The 24,969-nt window shown below is 37.4% G+C and overlaps 1 protein-coding gene across 8 annotated transcripts in view; it reads left to right on the forward strand.

Moving 5' to 3' along the window:
* Positions 1 to 1,002: 1,002 nt before the first annotated feature.
* The window catches only part of ppip5k1a (diphosphoinositol pentakisphosphate kinase 1a), a 29,373-nt gene continuing 5,406 nt past the window's right edge, over positions 1,003 to 24,969 (forward strand). For 2 of the 8 annotated variants that reach the window (XR_008906246.1, XM_056743755.1), the window contains exons 1-28: positions 1,003 to 1,154; positions 2,623 to 3,097; positions 3,509 to 3,704; positions 4,125 to 4,215; positions 4,322 to 4,407; positions 4,840 to 4,994; positions 5,896 to 5,997; positions 6,168 to 6,329; positions 6,469 to 6,590; positions 6,679 to 6,780; positions 7,065 to 7,151; positions 7,240 to 7,315; positions 7,409 to 7,518; positions 7,987 to 8,144; positions 9,379 to 9,504; positions 11,682 to 11,803; positions 11,913 to 12,095; positions 12,205 to 12,346; positions 12,443 to 12,666; positions 13,112 to 13,239; positions 13,331 to 13,445; positions 13,629 to 13,736; positions 13,867 to 13,980; positions 14,093 to 14,233; positions 15,261 to 15,354; positions 16,282 to 16,407; positions 20,781 to 20,843; positions 23,140 to 23,319. Coding sequence is in view for 7 of the 8 variants with exons in the window: in XM_056743755.1 (XP_056599733.1) it covers positions 2,948 to 3,097; positions 3,509 to 3,704; positions 4,125 to 4,215; positions 4,322 to 4,407; positions 4,840 to 4,994; positions 5,896 to 5,997; positions 6,168 to 6,329; positions 6,469 to 6,590; positions 6,679 to 6,780; positions 7,065 to 7,151; positions 7,240 to 7,315; positions 7,409 to 7,518; positions 7,987 to 8,144; positions 9,379 to 9,504; positions 11,682 to 11,803; positions 11,913 to 12,095; positions 12,205 to 12,346; positions 12,443 to 12,666; positions 13,112 to 13,239; positions 13,331 to 13,445; positions 13,629 to 13,736; positions 13,867 to 13,980; positions 14,093 to 14,233; positions 15,261 to 15,354; positions 16,282 to 16,407; positions 20,781 to 20,843; positions 23,140 to 23,319 (3,463 nt within the window). In the remaining variant the exon portion in view is untranslated. The remainder of the gene's footprint in view (positions 1,155 to 2,622; positions 3,098 to 3,508; positions 3,705 to 4,124; positions 4,216 to 4,321; positions 4,408 to 4,839; positions 4,995 to 5,895; positions 5,998 to 6,167; positions 6,330 to 6,468; positions 6,591 to 6,678; positions 6,781 to 7,064; positions 7,152 to 7,239; positions 7,316 to 7,408; positions 7,519 to 7,986; positions 8,145 to 9,378; positions 9,505 to 11,681; positions 11,804 to 11,912; positions 12,096 to 12,204; positions 12,347 to 12,442; positions 12,667 to 13,111; positions 13,240 to 13,330; positions 13,446 to 13,628; positions 13,737 to 13,866; positions 13,981 to 14,092; positions 14,234 to 15,260; positions 15,355 to 16,281; positions 16,408 to 20,780; positions 20,844 to 23,139; positions 23,320 to 24,969) is intronic. The other 6 variants (XM_056743956.1, XM_056744022.1, XM_056743871.1 and 3 more) reach the window with 6 other exon arrangements.

Below are 24,969 nucleotides of genomic sequence, written 5' to 3' on the forward strand. Positions count from 1 at the left end.
CATTTACACTGCTGACCTTCAAAAGCACAAGAATTAAAAGCTTATTTTACAAAATTTTCAATTAAAGCAGGAGATCGTATTCTGACAACTATGAATGTAACTGTCAGATAAGGTTCCCCTCACAATCTTTTTATTGATTACAAAAAATCGAACCTTTCATTACAAAAGAAGGATTTTGAATGGGGGAGAATCTCAATCTTTTTCTCAGAAACACCACAAGAAGTGGAGAAGCACCAATATGGCGCTGGAAATCTGAAGGGCATGGAGGAGTAATTCTTGTCAGATATTCTCCAAAAACATTAGTTATTATGGGTGAAGACCAGTGTTGGGTAAGTTACTCTGAAAAAGTAATTAATTACTAGTTACTCATTACATGTTCAATAGTGTAATTAGATTACTGTCCAAATTACTCTCTCCAAAAAGTATTTAGTTACTTATTACTAATTACTTTCTGTATCCTACATCGACCTTGATTAGTTAAGTGATTCAAGGATAGACATGAAACAGCTTATTTAATTCATTCAAATAAATAATATTATTAACTGACCAAAGTATTGCAAATGTAAGACTTTGAATTTTGATGTCAATTACACTATTGCACACGCATATATTTCACAAAGTATTTAGTGTAAGTACATCTAAAGGTACTGTAATTAAATTACAGAAAACATATGAGTAATCCCTTACTTTACTTTTTCAAGGGAAAAGTAATTAAAATACAGTAACTAATTACTTAGTAACTAGTTACACCCAACACTGGTGAAGACTAGAGCTTTAATCTTGGCGAAAAACACGGTTGCAATAAGTAGGCTATTAGAGAATTAAAGAAAAACATGTATTTATTAGAATTAAAAAATCATGCGATTCCCCACAAAATTAAAATTAGGTTCGATTTTTGTTTTTTAATAAAATATAAATGATGCAGGTTTATTTTCATAGCCTGACGCTGACGGCGTTTAGCTGCTGCTGTCAACTATGTCCCGCCTTCTTGTCCCTTTGCATGTTTTTTCGGCTGTCTCTCCTCAAATCGCGCTTTCTGATTGGCTAAAGACTTTGTTTATTTTCTTCGTCCGAAGTCAAGTTCGGTTTCATTAACAACCTGTCAAATCCGAGGACAGCTGGGAAACCGTCAACTCCTCGTCCCATTTCCCTTAGTAAGTAACGTTAGTCACCAGAATGAATGCCGTTAGCTCTATATTACTTCATAAAAGCTATAACATTTTTGAAACGGAGGTTAACTAGCCGCGGGTGTCATTCTGTGGTTATAACAGCTGCAGAAATTGTTTACATTGAGCTAACGAATAGCCGTGTTGCTAACTAACAAGCCCACAATGCCTAACGGTACGTGATTTCTTGCAGGTTATAATCTCAATTGGCATAATTTCTTTTCTCCTTTGCTTTGTAGCTCTTTGGATTATACGTGCTCGTTGTAATTTAATGTGAGTTGATGTGCTTGTTTACTCTTATGATGTTCACGTTAGTGCTTCAAGACTGTTAACGTTACCTAGTAACTCGATACGTACGACGTGCACATGTTTAATAGAGATTTTTTACTATTGTTCAAGCTGTATCATCGCCGTGCTTTGCTCGTATTTGTAATGTGAATTGTTGTAGACACAGAGTGATATTTGTGTGAGTTTTATATAGTATTTGTTCGATAAGAATATAGATTATAGGGCTTCTATGTATTGTTTTTTTATTAGTATACTATGACCAATTGAACGGGTGTTGAAGTAGGAGATTTTGAGCGTCTAATGCTTCTGAACGTCTAAATGCGTTGTGTACCTGAAGGATAATCGTATTAAGCATGGAGCTAGCTTTACTTTTCCAAAGTGTACCAAGACCAGAGTGGATTCATTCTATCATTTAAAAATAATTAAAATCAATTCAAGATTTATTTATTCTAAAGCTTGGGAAGAAAGAAGAGAATTTATTACTTATTTAATCGGCTATTTATGTTTATCTGTTACTTATTTTTTATGTATATCATAAAAATGTATGTAAAGTGTGATCTGAATTCAGCGATGTCTTCAATCTCGTATTTTTCAATTGTACTAATGGTTTTCTGCTTATCCAGGCTTATTAGACCTTACAAAGTCTGGATATTTGTCAACTTTTGCTGACAATTTTATTACATTTACTGTTTAAGTAGAACATACTTTTTATAGTTTAGTAAATAGAAGACGAGGCATAATTCTGTCAAGCACTTTGACATACAATCAATTGGTGCTTGCTGGTGTTTGGTTAAGGTTATTGTTGGGGCATTGTTTAGAGACGTTTTGCTTACACAAATTTAAAATATGTTTAGATGGTTATCTATATTCAAAATTTAGTGGAAGCGGGTGTTGATTGCCACACCTCACAAGTTGGATGCCATGGCACAATTGAGAACAGCTCTGTGGCCTGTGGCTAGTCTGGAAAGTTTGCTGACGTTAGGGCTAGAGGTGTATTGTAACATGAGTTTAAGTATAATAATGACAATTAGCTGTTTAATTTTATTAGTTTACTAGGACTATGTTGGCCACAAGTCAACATAATAAACACCAGTTATATCATATATATCAGTACAATACTATTTATGTGTCAATTAACTCATTGATCAAGTTTTTTTTTTCCTCATAGGAAAGATGCTTAATTTCCTCGTTTTGGTCGCTCTGTGATCCAGAGAAAATCTCTTCTGAATTATACTGAAAAATAAACAACTTCCTGAGTCTGAATAACCAACATAGCAGTATTCTTACATTCCAATAACCATTCACCTGCACCTGGCTAATCCTCATTCAACCAACTTTCCAACAAACTGACACACGCACTCTCCGCCGGTGAGCCCACTGCCTTTCCTGCAGGCTGGGTACGGAGCTGGTCTGGCCGCGTGCCCCTCCAGCTCTGTGTGTTAGTGTGAGATGGGGCGGCAGGAAGCAGAGGGTTGCTGCCGCTGCGGACTGTAATGTCAGAGCCCAGCAGCCCCGGCGTGAGCCAGCGTGGCGCTCCCAGATTCTTCGTGGGCTGCGCGGAGGATGAGAGCGAAGGCCTGGACGACTACACCAGCATGAGGACAGACATGGAGCTGTACGAAGATGACCTGGAGAATGACTCGGTATGAATAAAATGTAGATATTACTGATGGTAGGATGTCGCAGGAAGTGCTCAATGTGCCTGGAGATATGGTAGTCCGAGAACAGTCGCTTTGGCATTGGTACTGTCCCAGATACAACACTTGATATGGCCGAAGTGTGTCGCATTTGACGTTTTAGGTTTCCAAAGGGTGCTCATGAGTGCTCTCTGTATGGCCTCTGTGACCCTAGGTGTACTCTTTGCTGGGCCCAATCCGGTGTAGTATTCTTTAAAAGTGTCCAGTCGATGCAACTTTAGAAAAACATTAACTAGTTCATAGCCATGTAGTTTTAGAAAATGAGTCTTCCTGTAATCCTTTCCAATCCTTTCTTCACTCTTCAGAGTTGAGTATGTTCGGATATGTCTCACTTAAACCCCTGCTATTTCTGTCAAGCCTCCAGAGTGTCAGATCGTGGTGGGGATTTGCTGTATGATGAAGAAATCAAAGTCCAAACCCATGACTCAGATCTTGGAGCGACTATGTAAGTTTGAGTACATCACCGTGGTCATCTTTCCTGAGGACGTCATACTCAATGATCCGGTGGAAAAGTGGCCGCTCTGTGACTGCCTGATCTCTTTTCACTCGAAAGGTATGCCTTGTGCTCTGTGTGCGCTTGCCATTTTGAGCTGGTCTTGGTTCAGGTTTCTTCACTGAAATCCCAACCGTAAAATGAGTTAAACAACTCATAAATCAGCATTAAAAGGATAGTTCTCCCACATATAAGGATTGTCATTATTTGTTATATAGTTGTTTGCAACCTTTATAAGAGTTTCTTCTGTGGAACACAGAAGGTTCCAAACATTCTTAAAAATACTGTGGTCAATGTTCATTTTTGGTTTAACTCGTTTCTTTACGATCATCTTTGATAGAGGGTGCTCACCTGACTAATCCAAAACAAAAATATATGCAAAAGGCCGTCTAGCCTTTTTTTTGGTTGTGTGTTTTGTTCTTGAATATTAATATCGGTATTATTATATACTATCAACAGCAATGCTTTCTCTTGAATTAGGTTTCCCCCTGGACAAGGCAGTGAGTTATGCAAAACTCCGTAGTCCGCTGCTCATCAATGACCTTAATATGCAGTATTACATACAGGACAGGTACACCATTGAGGAACTCACCTTGTTCTTCACAAGCCAAAGCACAGTTTTGCATATTTCCACTTGTGTGTACACGCATTTCAACAACCTGTACGATTATTTGTAGGAGGGAGGTATATCGTATTCTGCAAGAGGAGGGAATAGATCTGCCACGCTATGCTGTGTTAAATCGCGACCCTGACAAACCCGAAGGTCAGTTAGAGCTTGGTGTGATGTATTGTTGTATATTATTAAAGATTTTTTATGTATTTAAGCATTTGTCCTCTTGTCATCCTGCAAATCTTGTATCATAGACACGTGTTGTTCTTTGTCTTTGTTCCAATTTATTTAACTATTTGTGTAAATATAGCCCCTTTATGTAGAGCAAATTTAAATGTTTTAGAGGCCAAACATGCAAATATCGCTCTAAGGCCTGTGATGTGAACGTTCGGCATCCACTGAGGCATTATGATCCTGGCAACTGACAGTCCTCTGAGGGTGGATAGCTAAACAAATTGACTCTCCTCTACCCTAGTGACAATCAAAGTGTTATATTTACCCAAGTATAAATCCAGTCATATCTTGAATAAGGAATCTGTTGTAGCGTTCATCTGTTCTGATATTGTTTCTGTGTTTTGAATGCAGAATGCAGCCTGGTTGAGGCAGAAGACCAAGTTGAAGTTAATGGCGAAGTCTTTCTCAAACCCTTTGTGGAGAAGCCAGTTTCTGCTGAGGACCATAATGTGTACATCTACTACCCAACTTCAGCTGGAGGAGGCAGCCAACGCCTCTTCAGAAAGGTCTTTGTTTTTGCATATTATCCCACACGTAAAGCTTTAACCCATACAGGCATATTATTTGATCCTGGACCCAAAATAGGGACTTTGATGCTGGGAAGCAGAACAGAGCATGCTGACTTTTTGTTCTGGCTGCATCTGTCAGCTGTTTTTAAAGATAAAGACATAATTGCTGAGTTTATCCTACAATCAGTGTTGGGGAGTAACTATAATAAGATATGCTACGAACTTAACTATATTACTCAGAGGCAAGAGCTCATGTGTGTTTAAAATAGCAGAGATTTTACACTGCTTGTTTTTTTACAAGTAGCAGTATTGTGTAGCATATGGCTTCATCATTGTTTTCATGTTCCAAGACATCCCTTCTTGGTAGTTGATATATTCTCTTTTGTATTTTGTTTAGTAACTACTGCTGTTTATGAATATGTATGTATAATTTTTAGTAAGCTATATAATTTGATGGGTATATAATTTAGCTGTATCACTTGATACAATAGTTAGAGCGATAGTTCACCCAAAAATTTAAATTCTGTCATCATTTACTCACCCTCTGATTGAGGAAGAAATTTTGTAGAATGTCAGTAACCAAACAGATCTAATTTCCCATTGACTTCCATAGTATTTATTTTCCCTACTATGGCAGTCAATAGGGGACGAGATCTGTTTGGTTACTGAAATTCTTCCTTTATGTTTGTCAGAATACAGGTTCTGATGGTGAGTAAATGATGACAGAATTTTTTTTTTCGAGTGAACTGTACCTTTAAATGGTAACACTGTTGCAATTTTTGCTGCCTACAATAATGTAAATTATTATATTTTATTAATAAATATTTTATTACTTATAGCACACTGACACAAAACAGTAGAGAAACATTATTTACATGTGAATGCTTCACTGTTTCAGATTGGGAGCAGAAGTAGTGTTTACTCTCCAGAAAGCAGTGTGAGGAAAACTGGCTCCTATATTTATGAAGAGTTCATGCCAACTGATGGCACAGATGTGAAGGTACTGATTTTCCCTGTTCTGTATATAGTCTTCTTCTATTGAGAAATGTGTTTCTTAGCATTAGCTTTTTTTTATTAATAAATTTGCATAATTTCATAGGCTGGCATAGCCTTTAGTTTTACTTTGGAAAATGTTAATTTTTCTCTTTTTTTTTGCCCTACTGTGTACAGGTGTACACAGTAGGGCCAGATTATGCTCACGCAGAGGCTCGTAAGTCTCCTGCTCTCGACGGCAAAGTTGAGCGAGACAGTGAAGGCAAAGAAATTCGCTACCCGGTCATGCTGACTGCTATGGAGAAACTTGTGGCCCGTAAAGTGTGTCTGGCATTCAAGGTCAGACAAATTTCTTGGTTCTTGTTTCTAGATGTACAAAATGTTAATGTTTATACTTTATAAAGTGCATTACTTGTCATTACTGTTTGGACAGTTAAAACTGTTCATGTTAATTTTATTCTCAAAAACTTGTTTGTAGCAAACAGTGTGTGGATTCGACCTCCTCAGAGCAAACGGTCATTCATATGTCTGTGATGTCAACGGCTTTAGCTTTGTGAAGAATTCAATGAAATACTATGACGACTGTGCAAAGATTCTAGGGTAAGGTGTGATTATAATCAGATCAGGTTTTAAAAATGTTCAACTTGATTCTTTGTGTGGATTCAGGGCTTGATATACTTTCTTTCAGCAATATTGTGATGAGGGAGCTGGCTCCTCAGTTCCAGATCCCCTGGTCCATACCTACAGAGGCAGAGGACATTCCTATTGTCCCTACGACATCAGGCACTATGTAATAATCACATGCCACTTTGACCTTTGTTTTACTGAATAAGTCTATGCTATTCATTAATGGTAATATGATTTAGGTCCCATCTTACATATCAGCTTTATTTTGATCAAATACACTTACGTAATCTCTGTTTGTGAAATATTTTTAATCTCATTGGACTAGATAAAAAAAATGCCATATTTGTCTTCATTTTGAATACAGTTTATCATGACATTGTTGAACCTATGTAGATGATTCCTGTTGTTGGGTTATATCAGAATGACTTTGTGGTTTTCTCTATAAAGGATGGAGCTGCGCTGTGTGATCGCTGTGATCCGTCATGGAGATCGAACACCAAAACAGAAGATGAAGATGGAAGTGCGGAACCCCATGTGAGCTCTTGTCACCTGATCAGAACATCAGTCATAGCATCATTGGTGGATTCACATAGCGAACAAAAACTTATTTTTCTGTCTGCAGGTTTTTTGAGATGTTTGAAAAATATGGTGGCTATAAAACTGGTAAACTGAAGCTTAAGAAACCCAAGCAACTGCAGGTAAGATTATTTTGCATTTTCTTATAATGTTGTTGCATTTAAATATTGAATTTATTGTAAAATTCACCCCACGTCTGTGTGATTTTCCCACAGGAAGTTCTGGACATTAGCAGAACACTATTGGCAGATATGGGACAGCATACTGACTGTGAGATTGAAGAGAAGAAGTCCAAACTTGAACAACTGAAGACCGTTTTAGAAATGTAAGCTAACGTAGGATGGTAACTGGGTCATGCTAACTGGCACACTTGCAGTGTACTTATGTGGCCTGTCTTCAGACATTTTCTATAGAAACATTTACATAGCTAAGCATGACTTGTATATCTTGGTTAGAGTTTTACATTAATGTATACTGTAGAGTGCTATTTTTTTTAGATTTCAAGTGTATCTGAAGATGTCTTAAAGGAGAACACTACGCACAATGATGTTTCCAACATGCAGTATTATTAGAATCTCATTACTAAGAGTCACTCTCTGACACAAAATAACAACAGTGTCACATTTCTGCAGACATGAAAGGCATATACACACTGGATGATTTTCAGAGCAGAGGATATGGCAGCTGTTTGGAGCATGTTAATATAGACATCAATCTGGAAAAATAAGATGTACTCTTTTTTTAAAGTGTGTAATGTTTCCCCTATAGTCATGCTGTTGTTGTTTTTTTTTAGGTATGGCCATTTCTCCGGAATCAATAGGAAAGTACAGCTCACCTATCTTCCTCGTGGACAACCCAAAACATCCAGTGAGGAGGAAGGTATGAAGACTACATATGAATGTGGTTTTCTTGAATCGTCACAACACTGCGGGCTCACAGATACACCTCAATGTAAAACTATATTCTTTTAAACCCTGTTGATATGCTTGATGTTATTTAAAGGGATATTTCAGAAACAAAACAAAATTTCCCCATGTATAACTCACTCTCAAGGCATACGGACGGAATATGACTTTCTTGAAGAAAAATGCAAAAGTGCATCCATCGATCAAAGAACAAATATAGAATGTATAAAGAATATTCATAATGACAGCCTTATTAACATCAATGTCAAGCTTTTGAGAACCCTCGGCTGTGCGAGGCTTGTTTATCTGGCAAATGACGGTGAAGAAAGCTCCAGTACAGAGAAGACTGCATCCTATTGGAACTTGTCTGTGTCATTTGCCGGAAAAACAAGGCTCGGGTTCATGCACAGCCGAAGATAAAGGACATTACAGACTAACGCTAATAGCACTCTCAATATGGATATTTCTCTTAAACAAATGCATCGATTCGCTTCAGAACACCTTTGTTAAAGCGGACGTAACACACAGGGTTTCTGCCAATCTCGTATTAATCTTGAGTACCTATAGAATAGAATTGCATGTTTTGTATCTTCGAAGAGTATTTAGTTTGATCACATTTATAAAAGATAGATATACCTTTACGATTGTTTACGAAAACATACGGCGTGTGAGGGTAGGCTGAACTAAGCACATGCTCACCCATTGCCAACAAAACACAGACATCAGTTTCATTCACAGCAGGTGATGTCCAGCATCATTTAGTGCTGGGATGGCTCCATATCAGTTTCAAACGATCTCCAAATCCAGCATTATATCCACCGTTTCCAAGATTCCAAGATTCATCACCCAAATGCTCTCTCTCTATCCTGAACACAAGTGAAACTGCGCATGCTCCTTCTCCGGCTCCCAATGCTGACGCTTGGGTGTGCCGTGTGCTTTTACGGGAGAATTGTCCAGTAAGGGACTAAGAAAAATTGATACAAAACAGTTCCATATGTTCGAAAACAACTTTCTGAAACCTGTTCGATTACTGGGGGACTACGTAATACGCCCAACTCGTTTTTTGACAAGTTGACCATGTTAAGCATGAGATGACACATACTTTTTACATCGTAAGAAGTCAGAATGCATGACACATCGTTGCAGGGCCGCTTTAAGACCACGGAGCCGTGTCAAGCAGTTCTTTGATTGATGGATGCACTTTTTGGAGCTTCAAAAATTGCCCCATTCTACCGCTTTAAAGAAAAATGATACTTGGTGAAAGTTTGTTTTGTTTACAGATACCCGTAAGGAGGGCCCATCTATACTGCTGGTGCTGAAGTGGGGAGGAGAGCTGACTCCAGCTGGTAGAGTTCAGGCTGAAGAACTGGGTAGAGCTTTCCGCTGCATGTATCCTGGAGGTCAAGGTAGATTGTTCTACTCTACTCTGTTGATTCATCCGGTAAACTGGCATGTATTCAGTCTCTTCTCGAGCTGTAAGGACACAGACATTCATCACTGGATGTGTCTATTATTTTACACTTCATGTTTTGCGCCATAGGTTTCTGTAAATTAAAACAAAAACAGCAACACTAACAATGTATTTTGAGCTCTATCAAAACTTCGCTATCCTATGGGTATTACAAAACCGATAAATGAACACACATTCATGTTAATTATATACATTATAGACCGTTTCATTGGACGCGTCTGCGCCTGACCTCCAGTTAACTTCCGGTTTGTGATTGGCTAGTAATATATAATATAACTATTTATATTTGATTTAATTTATGTTCACATTCATTTGGATTATTATTTTACTGTTTAATAATTGTTATAAATAACGATTTGTTGAATGGGTCCTGTAGTTATGTTGTATTTAAAGAAACCGTATGGTACATTGACATCTAGCGGTTGAGCTTGGTATCGCAGCCTAAATTCTAAATACTGTCTAGGCAAGTTAAACCAATTAACGGTTCTTCTCGGTTTCTTTTATATTTTTATCAGAAATAATCTGGACCTCTGTTGTTTGTGAATGTGTACCGGAAGTTTAGTTTGGGTAACAAAAGTGCGCAGTAAAGTTTGTTTATGTTGTTAAAATTAAACCGTCTATTTGTTTTCTGTAATTTAATTACTTTAAATTCACTTAATTTAATTAGCCTTCTTATGTATTGAACTAAATACTGTGATATAGATTTAATAGTCTTGTATATCTTCGAGCTTGTGAATAAGTGGTTCGACAGAATGGCCCTTGCAGCATTAAGGTCATTGGTTCGATCCCAAGGGATTGCACATACTCCGATACAATGTATTGTATAATGCAATGTAAATCGCTTTGGTCAGTTAAAAAGAATAATTTATGTTGTTATTTATTATTTATTTGAATGAAGTATATAAGCCGTTTCATGTCTATCCTTGAATCAGTTCTAATCAAGGTTAATTGTAGGATATAGAACGCAATAATAAATTAAATACTTTTTGGAGAGAGTCATTTGTACAGTAATCTAACTACTCTGTTGAATATGTAATTAGTAACTAGTAATTAACTAGGTTTTCAGGTAGCCTACATATCAGGTCACCAGATTAACGAGACACCTCAACATTATGAAAAATGTGCTTATTCTGAAATCTAAATACAGATCAGGCTGTAAATGTTCTTTAAGATGCTTAATTTCTAAAGATTTTTACATATGCCATTACAACAGTGTGCAATTTCTATACAGTGATTTCTATATGTTGCTATTCTGCCCAAAATAAACATAAACATTGAAAAAAACATCAGAAGTAACAATTAATTTAAACACGCATATGAACTAAAAATGTATTGCGTGCCTAGTAAGCTGAAAAACAGGTTATCTTTGATCGTCATTTTGACTGTAAGTCACTGGCACTCTCCGTCAGTAATACCAATGGCGGTGGCTTTACCTCCTGCTTTTGGTTAAGCGTTCTAATCGCAATCCAGTCATTTAAATAGATCAGTGGGTCAAACTGATTATTTAATACCTAACAGATCAATAACTGACTAACATTAGAGTATTGATTAAACATACTGTACATCAAATTTTATCCGAATGCACATTAACTAATAATGTAATGATGTTTGTTGATGGTAACTTGTTTAAATAACACCTTAAAATAAAATAAATAACAATGATAATTTTATCCAGTATTATTTATATATTATTTATAATTTCAATATCATATTTCTGCACATTATTAGATCCTTTTATGCCCTATTCATTACAGTGAAAATCTCACATATGTTGTTTGTAACACTGTTCTGTCCTTCAGAAAAAAAAATATTTTTTATTTATCGTATCAAGTACGTCCAAAACATTAAATATCACCAAACCTTATGTTCTTTTACTGTTTCAATTCACCCCAAAAGGACAAATTTGTCGTCATGACATGTATGTATCCCTATGTTGTTCCCCATGCTGTTCTGAGGCAGAGCATCTGAGCTTCTTTTCCATACAGGAATAGTGTATGATGATTTCAGTTATGCTCAAAAAAAAGGCTATGTTTATTCTTAATGAAGTTCACATGGCTGTATTGTGTTTCTGCATTTATGCATGCGATAATGCTATGCTCTTTCTGTTTATAGGGGATTATGCTGGCTTTCCAGGGTGCGGCCTTCTCAGGCTACACAGCACATACCGGCATGACCTCAAGATCTATGCCTCTGATGAGGGCAGGGTGCAAATGACTGCTGCTGCATTCGCTAAGGTACACAGCCCAAACCCGTTAACTAATACAGGGCATTCTAAGTTTGAGTTATACTCGATAATGTTGTCTTTGGAAGTTACCAACGTGCAGCTGGTTGTGTGCCTGGCAGGGTCTCTTGGCGTTAGAAGGGGAGCTGACACCCATCCTGGTCCAGATGGTAAAAAGTGCAAATATGAACGGCCTGTTGGATAATGATATCGAATCCCTCAGCGGCTGTCAGCAGAGGGTTAAGGCCAGACTGCATGAGACCATGCAGAAAGATCAAACCTTCGTAGAAGAAGACTTTGACAGGGTAAACTGGAGTGTTAAGCTTCTTTTGAACTGCAGGCTGTATTTTTGCTGACTTTTAGACCTTTATATGAAACGGACATCTGTGCCCAATTTATCTCGTGTTTCTTCAGCTGGCTCCAACAAACAGCAATTCCCTGGTGAACTCTATGAAGGCTGTGGAAAATCCAGTGAGCACATGTGATAAAGTCTATACCCTTATCCAGAGCCTCACCTCACAGATCCGCAAAAGACTTGAAGACCCCAAATCAGCAGGTGATTGTTTTGTGCTTACATCGGAAACCCCTCAAGCTAGCTCACACGGAGAAACCTTTGAAAGAATGACCCGAGTTAAATCTGTTGCTCTTTCAGATTTGCAGCTGTACCACAGCGAGACACTGGAGATGATGTTGCAGCGCTGGTCTAAATTGGAAAGGGACTTCCGTATGAAGAGCGGCCGCTATGACATAAGCAAAATTCCTGATATTTACGACTGTGTGAAGTATGACCTGCAACACAATGCTTCCCTGGGACTGGAGGATATGCTGGAACTCTTCAAGCTTTCCAGAGCACTAGCTGACATTGTTATACCACAGGTTTGTAACAAAATTCAGAAAAGTAGACCTGTGTACGCTGTTCTCAGTTCTTAGGGATAGTCCACCCAAAAATGAAAATTCTGTCACCATTTACTCACCATCTTGTCATTTCAAACTTTATGACTTTCGTCGAAAGAAAGAAGATATTTTGAAGAATGTTGGTAACCGGACAATTGCGATACCCATTCATTTCTGTTGTATGGACACACAACCAGTACATCAATCGTCAATGGGTACCGCCGTTGTTTTGATACCAATATTCTTCAAAATGTCTTTTGTGTTCTGAAGAAGAAAGTCATACAAGTTTGAAATGACAAGAAGGTGAGTAAATGATGACATATATTCAACTTTTGAGTGAACTGTCACTTTAAGAACTAAAGAACTTATTACTTACTAAAACAAGTACAGTCGACAAAACGCATGGATTGTGAAATATGTGTTTTAGGAGTATGGCATTAATAAGGTGGAGAAGCTGGACATTGCGTATGCCTACTGTCTGCCTTTAGTGAAGAAGATTCAGCTGGACCTACAGAGGACACACGAGGACGAGTCGGTTAACAAGCTACATCCATTGTGAGATTCTCTCACCATCTCTTATTATTTCGCTTGTTTAGTGTTCCCTATCGAGTGTGAGATCTCAATACTCCATCTGTTTGTCTTCCAGATATTCACGTGGAGTCCTGTCTCCAGGCAGACATGTTCGAACTCGGCTGTATTTCACGAGCGAGAGTCACGTCCACTCCCTTCTTAGCATCTTCCGTTATGGTGGCTTATTGAATGTAAGTATTACGGCACTATAGATAAAAAAGGAGGATTTGATTGAAGCACCATGAAGCTCTAATCAGAAACATAGCATAGGCCTTCCTGTTTGCTGCCGACATACGAATCCGACCAAATATGCTGTCTAGGTAGGCAGCTTGCTAGGTTTTGAGTCACAGCCAGAGATTCTGTGTGGGTTTTAGGAGGAGAAAGATCAGCAGTGGAAGAGAGCCATGGATTATCTAGCCGCAGTGTCTGAGCTCAACTACATGACCCAGATTGTCATCATGCTCTATGAAGACAACAATAAGGTACATCTTGTTCTCGCTGATTCTCTGCTCATCGGAAACGAAGTTTAAGCTGACCTAAATGAGCAATGTGTTCTGTGTGAGAGGCTTCTGTTCAGTCTCAGGAGAGTATTGTGACATTGTGTTAACTCAGGACCCATCCACCGAGGAGCGTTTCCATGTGGAGCTGCATTTCAGCCCGGGGGTCAAAGTAACAGAGGAGGAGAGCGCTCCAATGGGCTTTGGCTTTCGACCAGCCTCAGCTGAAGTATGTTAAGTTTAACGTGATCCATTTTATCATCAATAATAGTTTGTGTTTATTCCTGCAAGTTTCCCTGACTGTGCTGACTCATTTATCCATATGTGTTTATTTGGCATAGAATGACCAGAAGCAAACAGACCCTGGGAGTTTGGAAAACCTTGCACAAGATGAACCCGACCAAGCCTTGCCTCTTTCAGATGCCATCAGCTCCCAGAGGAAATCCCCGCTGATCCGAAATCGCAAGACTGGTTCTATGGAGGTACCACAGTCACCAGCCATTGTGTTTTGAATGTTATTTAACGCATTACTTATTAAAGATGAGGTAACGCACACGGTTTCTGCCAATCTCATCTTAATCTTAAGTACCTATGCAGTAGTATTGCATACTTCGTATCTTCGAAGAGTATTTCGTTTGATCACATTTATAAAAGACAGATACTGTTGTACGATTATTTCCAGAAAAAAAGATAAGCACCTCGAGGCGTGCAGGGGAAGATTGAACTACAGCAAAAGCACACAATACATCATCGCATTGATTTACTATGAGTTTGTGCTGTTTACATTATGCACATACAATCCAATTTTCAACAAAACACAGACATATGACTACATGTGAGCGTGTGCTGTTAACTCATTCGCCGTCAGCCTCTTTAAAAAAAAGTTGCCAGCCTACGAAAGCGTTTTTAAACATTTTCACCCAACTTTAATGGCTCACAGTAAATTTTCTGTAAAGAATATATGGACAAACAATATGGCAAATGAAAGAACAGAGTCTCAGCTTTTAAACAAAAGAAACCGTATTCTTCTATCTTCATTTGTTCGTTTTTTATCACTCCGTAGATGTGGTTAGGTTTCTTCAAAAATGCATCATTTTGATTAAACAGCTGAGAAAATAAACGTTTTTCATAATGCAGTGAACAACAAACACAGTTAAACTTCTGTCAGCTGAATGAAGGGGTATTGATGTGCGTGCTTTTTCCCATGCTCATTGGATGACGTGTGGGCACGCTTCTCCGGGAGAATAGTCCAATACGGGACTAAGAACCCATGTTACGAAACAGGAATTTTCCAAAACCTATACGAACCATATACCTATACGTTCAATTCGTTTTATGACAAGTTGATCTTGTTAAGCTTGAGAAGCCAACACATTTAGCAGTCTGAAAAAGTCAGAATGCATGAAATAGCATGTTACCTCATCTTTAAATCCTGGTAGTGTAAAATTGACATAATCTGACTAGATTTTATGTGTTGGGATTCAGCAGCACCCATGTTTGTGTTTGTAGGTCCTGTCAGAGAGCTCGTTCTTTAAAGGGGGAAACTATCGCCTCTTTCCCTCCTGCTCACGTCAGTCTCCAGAGATGAAGCAGAGTGGATTAGGTTAGTATTTTTGTCTGTTTTTCTCTCAGCTTTGACAGCTGCTGTTTATTTGTATTCCCTGACAAGAAATTGTCTTTTACAACCGATGCAACTGTATATAAGATGTTATGTTGGTTGTAAAGCCGATGACATTTAGATGATATTGTGTAGTGGGATATTATAGATTTTTATGTTTCTGGTTCAAGATCCATATTACCATAATTTTAGACATAATTTTTTTCCATCTGCACACAAATTTAATGCTTGAAGAAAATATTTTTTTGCAGAATTGAAAGGAATTGTTTACCCTAAAATGTAAATTCTGTCATTTTTTTGCATTGACCTTCATGTCATTTACAGTACAAGTTATTTGCTATATTTTTTGTGAAACTCCAAAGGAGAATCACAAAAAATCTATGGCTAGTACATAGAACAACAGTAAAACATTTAAGGATTTGAATAAAAGGACTTGAGGGTGTGTATTTAATGACAGACATTTAGATTAAACTATTCCTTTTAGGTTTTTGGACAAGTGTGTAAATAAACAAAATAATACTGCATGTAGTCAGAAATTATTCCTAACCATTCATTTAGCGTTCAAACATTTTTGTCATTACATTGATTGACTATTTATCCATGAAATGTAAACACACTAATGTTTAATAAAATCTTACTCAACACATCTGCCATTGTTTATAATGGCTCATAACGGATGTATGTTCTCATAAACATTTCCCTGACAAGAACATTGCTTCTGTGTTTTGTTAATTCCATTTTTGCTCGGCTAGCCTCTGCCACTGATTTCCGCCAAGCCTTAATGGTTTTGGCACGAGTCATATGTTATGACTTATAAATTACTCACTGGCCCTGCAGTAACTGCTTTGTTTACATCAATAAGTGCATGTGGTTGGTGTGCACACTGATTTCATGATCTAACCCCCTCTGCAGGCTCACAGTGCGCTGGCCTCTTCAGCACCACCGTCCTGGGGGGCTCGTCTAGTGCCCCCAACCTTCAGGACTACGCACGTACACACCGCAAAAAATTCTCCTCAGGCAGTTTGACCTATAAAGACGGTATGTGCTTTGTCCAGCTCCTTCTCTCCAATTCGAGAGCTTAGACAGTATAGGAACAGGCCACTTCCTGTAAATGTGAGTAAATGTAGAGTTTAGATGAAGAACTCTTTTTGCATCATTTCCTGATGTTGTATCACGTCCGTTTCATTTCCACGGTTGTGAATGTCTTGTGTCTGAAAGGTCCTGGAGTCCTATGTGCCATTCACCGTGTTTCAGAAGTTTTGTCTTTGTTTATTTTGTCATCATATTTTGTGACCATTGTTTTGGTTTTGATATAATTGAAGTGGAAACACAAGTTTTATTAATACACAAAGCGGCTATTTTAATAAGAAAAAAATGCCTTTTAGCAAACAATCTGTACTTACAGTACACAGATTGTGACAATTTCTCATTTTAGTAATCTGAGGCTAAACTTTGACTTTGGTTTGTACTGCTCTGTATAGGGTCTATTTGCTATTCTGTATTTCTCAACAATATACTCTATATAAGTGGTTCTCAACTTTTTAGATCAACTACCCCCTTTTATAAAATTAGTTGTTCCAAGTACCACCTAATGACGCATGAATAAACACTCAAATCAATAGTAGAGCTTCAAATCTTTATCTTTACACCTAATCCTCCTATTCTAATGTATTATAATAACACTTTTTTATTTACCAGATGTTTTCCAACTAAAGAAAGTGTTTTTTTCATGTTTTTCAAATTAGTCAGCAGTAGTAGTGGACAGAAAAAAAATTTCTGTAGTCCACTGTAAACAGGGCTCTGTAAATGACATTTGTGGGGGATTTATTAATTTGTGGGGACTTGCAGAAGACTACAAATTTATATTAAAGACAAACAATGTGGAAAGAATATTTAACAGAAGATACATAAATCTACGTATACTTAAACATCAAGCTGTATATATAACAAACTGAGACTCACACTTTACTGCAGTGGCTTTTGTCAAAACGGCGCCTCAAAACTAAATCGCAACTTAATTGCAATAGCAACAGCTTTAAACAGCGATTCAAGTGCAGAAATATAAAAGAAACTTCATTTGCACGCGGCTCGTCAAAAGAGAGAGAGCGAGGGACCCACAATCGCCAGCTTTGTGTTTGAGCTGCCCTTCACGCACCAGAGTTACATCGACCAATGATAAATAAACAATAAATCATACAACTGTTTTAAAATTGCACATAGGCTGAGATGTATTCCCTATTTATCTATCATGTATTAAACATTTGAATTTGTATTTAAAACACAAAATGTTAATTAATATAGCCCTTAGAGTTTTCGGTTGCAGTTTATTTTTACAGAACGTGTACTTTGTGTACTTACCTAAGTACTGGGTAGTATAAGTTAACTACATGGCAAAGTTTAGGTTAAGGGGTAGGTTCAGGGTTAGACCCTTTATATAATATTTTTTCTGTAATATGTACACAGTATGTACGTGGGAAACAGGACTGTAAAATAAAGTGCTACCGAGTTTTCTGTTGTGTCAAGTACGTACCAACGGGGTCTCTTCAAAAGCCACTAGTGTTAAGCTTGCAACAGAACTAGGGATGCACGATAAATTATCGGCCGTATCGGTATCATAAATTGTCATTTAATTAATATATAGATAATAAACTTTGGCTGATAAATGATGAATCATTTTCTCTTGTTAAACAAATTCAGCTGTACGCTGCTCACAGTTACAAGTCTCACCAGTTAGACATGTGGCTATTAAGAACACTTTTCTGGGTTTCTCTGGAAAAACATCAATAATTAGTTTATTAAATACACATAGCAGAAAAGTTGAATAGTTAAAGAACCTTTAACTATTGTATAGAAGGCTTGGTTCGTGGTTTTCAGGGAAAGAAGAGAACTAATGGTAACCTTGATTTCCTTGTTTTTCTTTTCTTTGGATCTCAGAAAATGTTATATTAATATTTAGATACTATATATCGGCCAATATATCGATTATCGGCTTCCAGTGTTAAATAATTATTGGTAATCGGCAAAAATGTACATATCGGTGCATTAATTGAACATTTGTATTAGATTTCAGTATAATTTGGAAAATTGCACTTTTGTATCGTCCTTCCAGTCTGAAGCGCTTTGATATCTAGAATCCTTCTGGAATATTCATGGTTAAAACCTTTGTCCACAAGGTGTCAGTGTGACACTGTGCAGAGATCTCACTGTTTCAGTTATCATTTCCTGTGTCTTTTGTTTACTGATCTTTAACGCCTTTTCTCTCACTCATTTCTACCATATACATGGGCTTTTCATAGATCAGTTGACTTTATTACATACACTTCATTTGTTTTTATGTGTAGATTAGACATGCTAGTCATTGAACACAATCCTCAGTCTCTTTGTCTTCAGTGTTTTGTGTGGTTGTGTCGCGAGAGGGAATAAGAGTTGCTAATGTTGCTAAAGTGAAGTATGTCCACCTCAGCCTTTTAGGTCTTCTTACATTTTTTGGCTTGCTCTGAGATAATGTCTTATAATATTGCATCTACATAGTGCCTATAAACCCACAAGGCAAAACAATTTTGCTAAGAAGATTTTTTGATTGCTTCATTATTATAAGCCATTAGACCCATCTTTAAGATGAACATTTTACACAATCTTGGACTGCACTTTCTACAAGTCTACAAGTATGTCCCAAATCCCCCTCAATTTCCTATGTAGTAGTGCACTTTATGGGTTGTTGGCCATTATCTCAATTTTAAGCAAACTTATTTCTCAATAGATTTAACTCTTTTTTTTTTTTTGTAAGCCATAATGAACTTTGATTTATAAAGTACAATTCACATATACTCACCAAAGCTAGATGGCCAATAAACTAATGCATAAATAAATGCCAAGATAAAAAGAAGAAGAGAAAGTTTGTAGGTTTCTCTATGTAAATATTGTTGAATCTCTTTAAAATTAACAAGTTAAATATGATTCCATTTGATCAATTTATTGTGTCACAATGTCATAAATAAAACCACACATCTGTCTATTAATCTTCAAGTAGAGTTACATAAAGTAAATGTAGCAAAAATGAATGTAAATTAATCCAGAAATCTAAATTCTTTCATCATTTACTCAACCTCAAATTGTTTCTAAACTGTATAAAAGGATTGCTCTATGGAAGTCTAGTGCCCAGGGCCCGTATTCACAAAACATTTGATCTTAAACAGTAAACACGAAGAGCTCTCCTAAACAGCAGTAATAGTTTTTAGTTAAATGTTTCCGCTTGAAACCTATTCACAACGCTGCTGATAGCAACTTTAACTAAGGAACAGAAAGAAAGCTCAGAAGAAGAGCGAGGTTGACCTCGTTGCTATGGATGATGTAAGCAAGCTTACTGACTATGACCACAGTGATTAGCTGATAGAAGATGTGTCTCTGTCAGTCATTTGATCATAGAAATATTATAGAATGAGATCTCATGCTGACATATTTAAATTAAGATCTTAAAATAAATAAATATTTTAATATATAATAATTACCATATTAAAAATAAAATATACACTAAGTTACTATTATTAAAAATATTGAGTTATCTTTTGCAAATAAACTATATGTTCATATAAAGTATATGTTCAGCATTTTGTCTTTCTCAAAAACAGTTGGCAGATACAAGTAGTCTTTATGGTTCATTTCATTGTCATGAAATCGTTCTTAAATGTTTACTTTTCAAGGTAGACTGTCGGTGTTACAGCCATATTAGGATTCTTTTGATTGTTACGCCGCGTCCGGTGTAGACACGGTGTTAGTGACTTAAGAGTCCTCTTCACTACCCTTAACGTCTTACAGGTTTAGGAGCTAGTTGTATTGATAAACCTGCTTTGTGAAATACTCTTGGCACAAAAATGCAGGAGTCCTAAAATTAGAACAGACACACCCATTAGTTATTAAGAACTAAAGAGTTTCTCCTAAATCAGCAAGTTAGGAGTTACTTATAGCATTCAGATATTTTGTGACTATGGGCCCTGATGTTAAGTTATTTACCTTTGTGTTCAGCAAAACAACAACATTTATACAGGTTTCGAAACAACTTGAGGGTGTGTAAATGATGAAAGAATTTTGATTTTTGGGTGAACTATCCCTTTAAATTATTTCTACAACAGCTTTAGTGTTCTCTGTCTAAATAGGGACACAGAATCTATTTATTTACATTAAATCCTTCACCATATAGTGCACTAGGACATCCGTTATTTAGGGAATATTGAATTTCGGGCACAGTTTAAATCACGACAAAACACAAAACTAGACCCTGCTTGCTTTCTGTCCCACTGTAGGCACAGTAGCAGCTTAAACATCACACCCCTTCAGCACTAGAACACCATCCCCATCCTGTACAGGTGTACTGTCAAATATGGTAACTCTAGTGACTTTTTTTATTTCCTCAGAGTTGTTGTCTATGCCGGCAGTAAAACGATTTTCTGTGTCGATTGCAAAGCATCCGACTAATGGTACGTCTGCTTCTCTTCAAGTATATTTCCTGTTTCTCCACCTCCCTTACTTTGCATGTTGATGAAAAATCCTGCTTTTCTTTCACGTTATTACTGCCACTGTTTCTTTCAACCCTTCCAGTTTCATCAGCTTTTTCTTCATTTGACCCCCCCATTCTCCATTCTCCACTATCCACTCCACAATCTGTGACTTCTTGCGTACAGCTCTCACTATCACCCAGTGTTGATCACTTTACTGATGGCTGTCTGTTTGGATGAATGTGAGCGCGTGTTTGTGTTTCATGTGCCTGTATGCACTAAGTGGGTGTATTACAATACAGAACGTATCTGAACCACTACTGGGCAACACGCCAGTGATTAAACCCTTCTCCTGTTAGAAATTTTCATGTCTCTAATGTTATTGAGAATGTTATACACAACATTTGAATGTAACCAGCAGAGATTGACTTAGAAATGGTTCATCCGTCATTCCTTTACGCCATCACCTCTAGTTTCTGTTTAAATTCAACCCCATGTGCCTTTCACTGAAATCACTGTATGTTCAATGTTTTAAGTGTTGAACTCCAAACTACTCCAGTGAGTGTTTTACACAGTTTTCCAAACTAAAATATTTGTTTAGATCTTAACTATATATATACATGGGTTGATGTTAGGTTTGATTAAGATGCTTTTGGATTTTTTAACACCAAAAAGGACAAAAAAGTATTTACATCTTAATTTTGTGTCTCTTTTGGCCCTTTGGTCTTCATTTATAAATAAATTTGTAACCGGTTTAATGCTGATTTCAGAATTGTTGTATAGGTTGGTATAGTGTGAATGAAGTGAGGGTTTATATTCCTTCCGTATATATGTGTCTGTCGATACACACACAAACACGCAGTTTTGTTTGAATGTCAGGCTGTTGGTTTGTAGAAAACTTACATGATACCACAGGTTAAGGACAATACAACTGAAATCCTCATAAACCAATTTGAATAACCGTACTGGATATTTATGTAGGTGTATCTGGACAAATATTGCATGCGTTCACTGTACATCTCCGGGAAAGCTTAAAGATTGTCCCACTTCCACCTACACACTCCCTTCTGGATCCCACACACTCCACCCACCACACATTCCTTGCCATTTAGCTTTTCACGGTGGAGCCATGCTAGTGCCATACTAATTCTGTCTCTGTAGTACTAAGAATTACTTAATATTCCTGAAAATACTCTTTCAAGCAAATTCAGTCGATTTTGCCTACAGTATATTTCTGTGTGTTCCTGGTAATTGTCTGTGTGCACGTTTGTATTGTGTGTGTGCGCGCGAGTTTGTTTTGGTGGGGATCAAATGTCCCCACAATGAGGGTCAAACCTAAAATCATCTAAATGATTCCACATTAAAATATCAGAATTCACACTTGGTTTTGTAAACATGAGAAGTGAGTTCCCATCATGATCTAAAAAAATTATAATATGAGAAAATGAACATTCACAGTACACAGACATGTATTATGTAAACACAAATATTTATTCTGGATGCGATTAATCACGACAGCCCTAAAAAACTAATGTACAGTTTATGTATGTTTTAATATGTTGTAAAGCTTAAATTCTTGTGTGCATCAGGTCTTATTTTGGATAGGCAGTTGTTTCAATGTGATTTTTTTTTATGTTGACACAAGTTTGTTCATCCAGCTTCACAAGTTAAGTTGTATTGATGAGAACTGTATTGACGTGGCCACCATATAGTATAGTGTATAATGTTTGACTCCAAAAGCACTTTGTTCACTTTAGGCACACAAGATGATAATTCTGCCGTGGCGGTTAAACCAGATCTGTGGTGGTCTGGCTCAGGTACTGTAACTAGAGATCTCTGTTCTACCACAGCTTTTATGTCGATTGAATGAATCGACTGGGCCTCGCTATGCTACGTAGTGTCAGTGTGAACGGGAACAGTTCAGTGTGAATGTGTAGCATGGAAATTTACAGTTTAATGACTTCCTTGAGTCCTTGTGGTCTCGTGCCTTAATCAAGGGATACGCATACTTGTCTGAATTAAGGCAGTGGATTACAACTGACTTAAGTGTCGATGTGTGTCCATTTGGGAAGGTCACGTGCCGGTGACTGGAGTTAGGAGTCACTCATCTTTGTTTAGAGTGTGGAATATCGAAAAGTTGCGGTTTGTGGGGAGTTTAGCCTGATAGCATGCTACAGTACATTTTGAAAAACGTGTTTTGCTCACGTTGGCCCCATGGCTCGGTTTTGTAGACCTGCCATCTTCTACTCCCCACCCTGCTCTGCCTCTTCTTCCTCAGAGCCCCTGGAGGAGCATCAGGTAGCCCAGCTGCTGAGGCGCTTTTCCAACGACCCCAAAATTGGCCACCCGTTGTCTTTGGACAGTGCTTTTGCCCACCACCTCCATCAGTGCTCCTATCATCTCCGTCTCTTCCGGAACTGGTTAATCTCCGGCCAGGATCCGCTAGAGTACCTCTACGGTCAGCCCTGCGGAGGTCCCTCCATGCCCTGCTGTGCCGTGACTGCAGTAATGGCTTCGCTATAGCTGTTTGAAGCATGATTGTGTTTTGGGGAAAAGCAGCTTGCATCAGCACTTGTATGTTTTTTAACTTCTTTAACCTTAGGAAGAGTGTTGCTTAAGGGCTGTCATTGAACTAAAATAAGAATCAAATAATCATGTGTTTTGGGGCAGCAATGCAGATATTAAATGAGCCTGTTTTCTTTTTCAAAAGGTTATAGAGTTGGGTGGTATTCAGCTTCTCTCTTAAAGGGATAGTTCAACCCAAAATAAAAAACATTCCATCATTTATTCATCCTGATAGCGTTAAAATCTGTGCGAGTCTTTCTTCTGTGGAACATAAAAGCAGAGATTTTGAGGAAATGTGTCAGTGGATTAGTGTCCATACAATGGAAGTCAATATGGGTTCGGTGTTTTTTGGTTGCCAACATTCTTCAAAATACCTTTTTTTGTGTTCTGCAAAAGAATGAAAGCTATACAGGTTTGGAATGACACAAGGCTGAATAAATTATTTTTTGGGTGAACTGTCCGTTGAAGGGGAACCAAATAATACACAGTATTTGGTGGTGGAGCACTAGCTTAGCTGTTGATGAAAAATAGATTCAACAATACTAACACTTCAGCTGGCTTTTAATAAAAGTGTATGCAAGAGTAATAAAAGGCATTGTTGTGTCTAAATATAGATATCTGTGCTGGCTTTTTTCTGGTTTAAAGATTTCACGATAGATATGCAATATCTGTTGATTCGAATCTAATGGTAAAAAATACAAGTAAATGATGCGTTCAGTCAAATTCATATTTAAGTTAGTGTGCAACCTTTGTTACTCTTAAGGAAATAGGGTGAAAAAAACCCCACCTACTATATTATGCCTACTACAATTATTTACGATATTATCATATGTGTAGTATGATCCTTGCGGTTATTATCAATACTGGTATACCGTAACACTCCTAGTGTTAACTGATTCGAATAAATTAACCACTGTTAATTACATGCGTTTAAAGGTTACAGTTAGGGCAGCCACAGTGTTTTTTTATTAAAAGTATTTTATTTTCATTGAATGGTGAAAACGGAGTACATTCACGGTTGAATTAGCATGTAGAGTGTAGTGGTATGTAATGGGGTGTTTGGTGTGGCAGACGCATGCCAGTGTCATCAGCTTCCAGCTCTGTGAGCTATTAAACAGAGACTGACATGCATGATGGTGGCAAATGGTTTGCATGCCACAGGCCTTGAGAGATTTTGAAAAAAAAGGAAATCTGTTCCAAATGTCACTTTGAGAAATTGCCCCAAAATGAGGAATATCATAAATGGGGAGGGAGTGTAATTTTTGTCTTTTATAAGTTCAGACACTATGATTTGGCATACTCCATGCGTAATATGTATTGTGTTATTGTTCCTCTTGAATCCATAGTCGTTTTCATCAGTAATACATAAAAATGTTTTGCCATGAATTGCCAGGACCCTTATATTACAATTCATGTGCTGATTACGTAATGATTGTATATGCTGTTATCACATTCATTGTGTTCATTATTTCTCTTGCTGTTTTTCTAGTATTTAACAGATGCTTTACTGACCTGTTACATGTGTTTCTCCCTCCAAATTTAC

This window comes from Triplophysa dalaica, chromosome 1 (genome assembly GCF_015846415.1).
Source record: "Triplophysa dalaica isolate WHDGS20190420 chromosome 1, ASM1584641v1, whole genome shotgun sequence".
Lineage (NCBI taxonomy): Eukaryota > Metazoa > Chordata > Actinopteri > Cypriniformes > Nemacheilidae > Triplophysa > Triplophysa dalaica.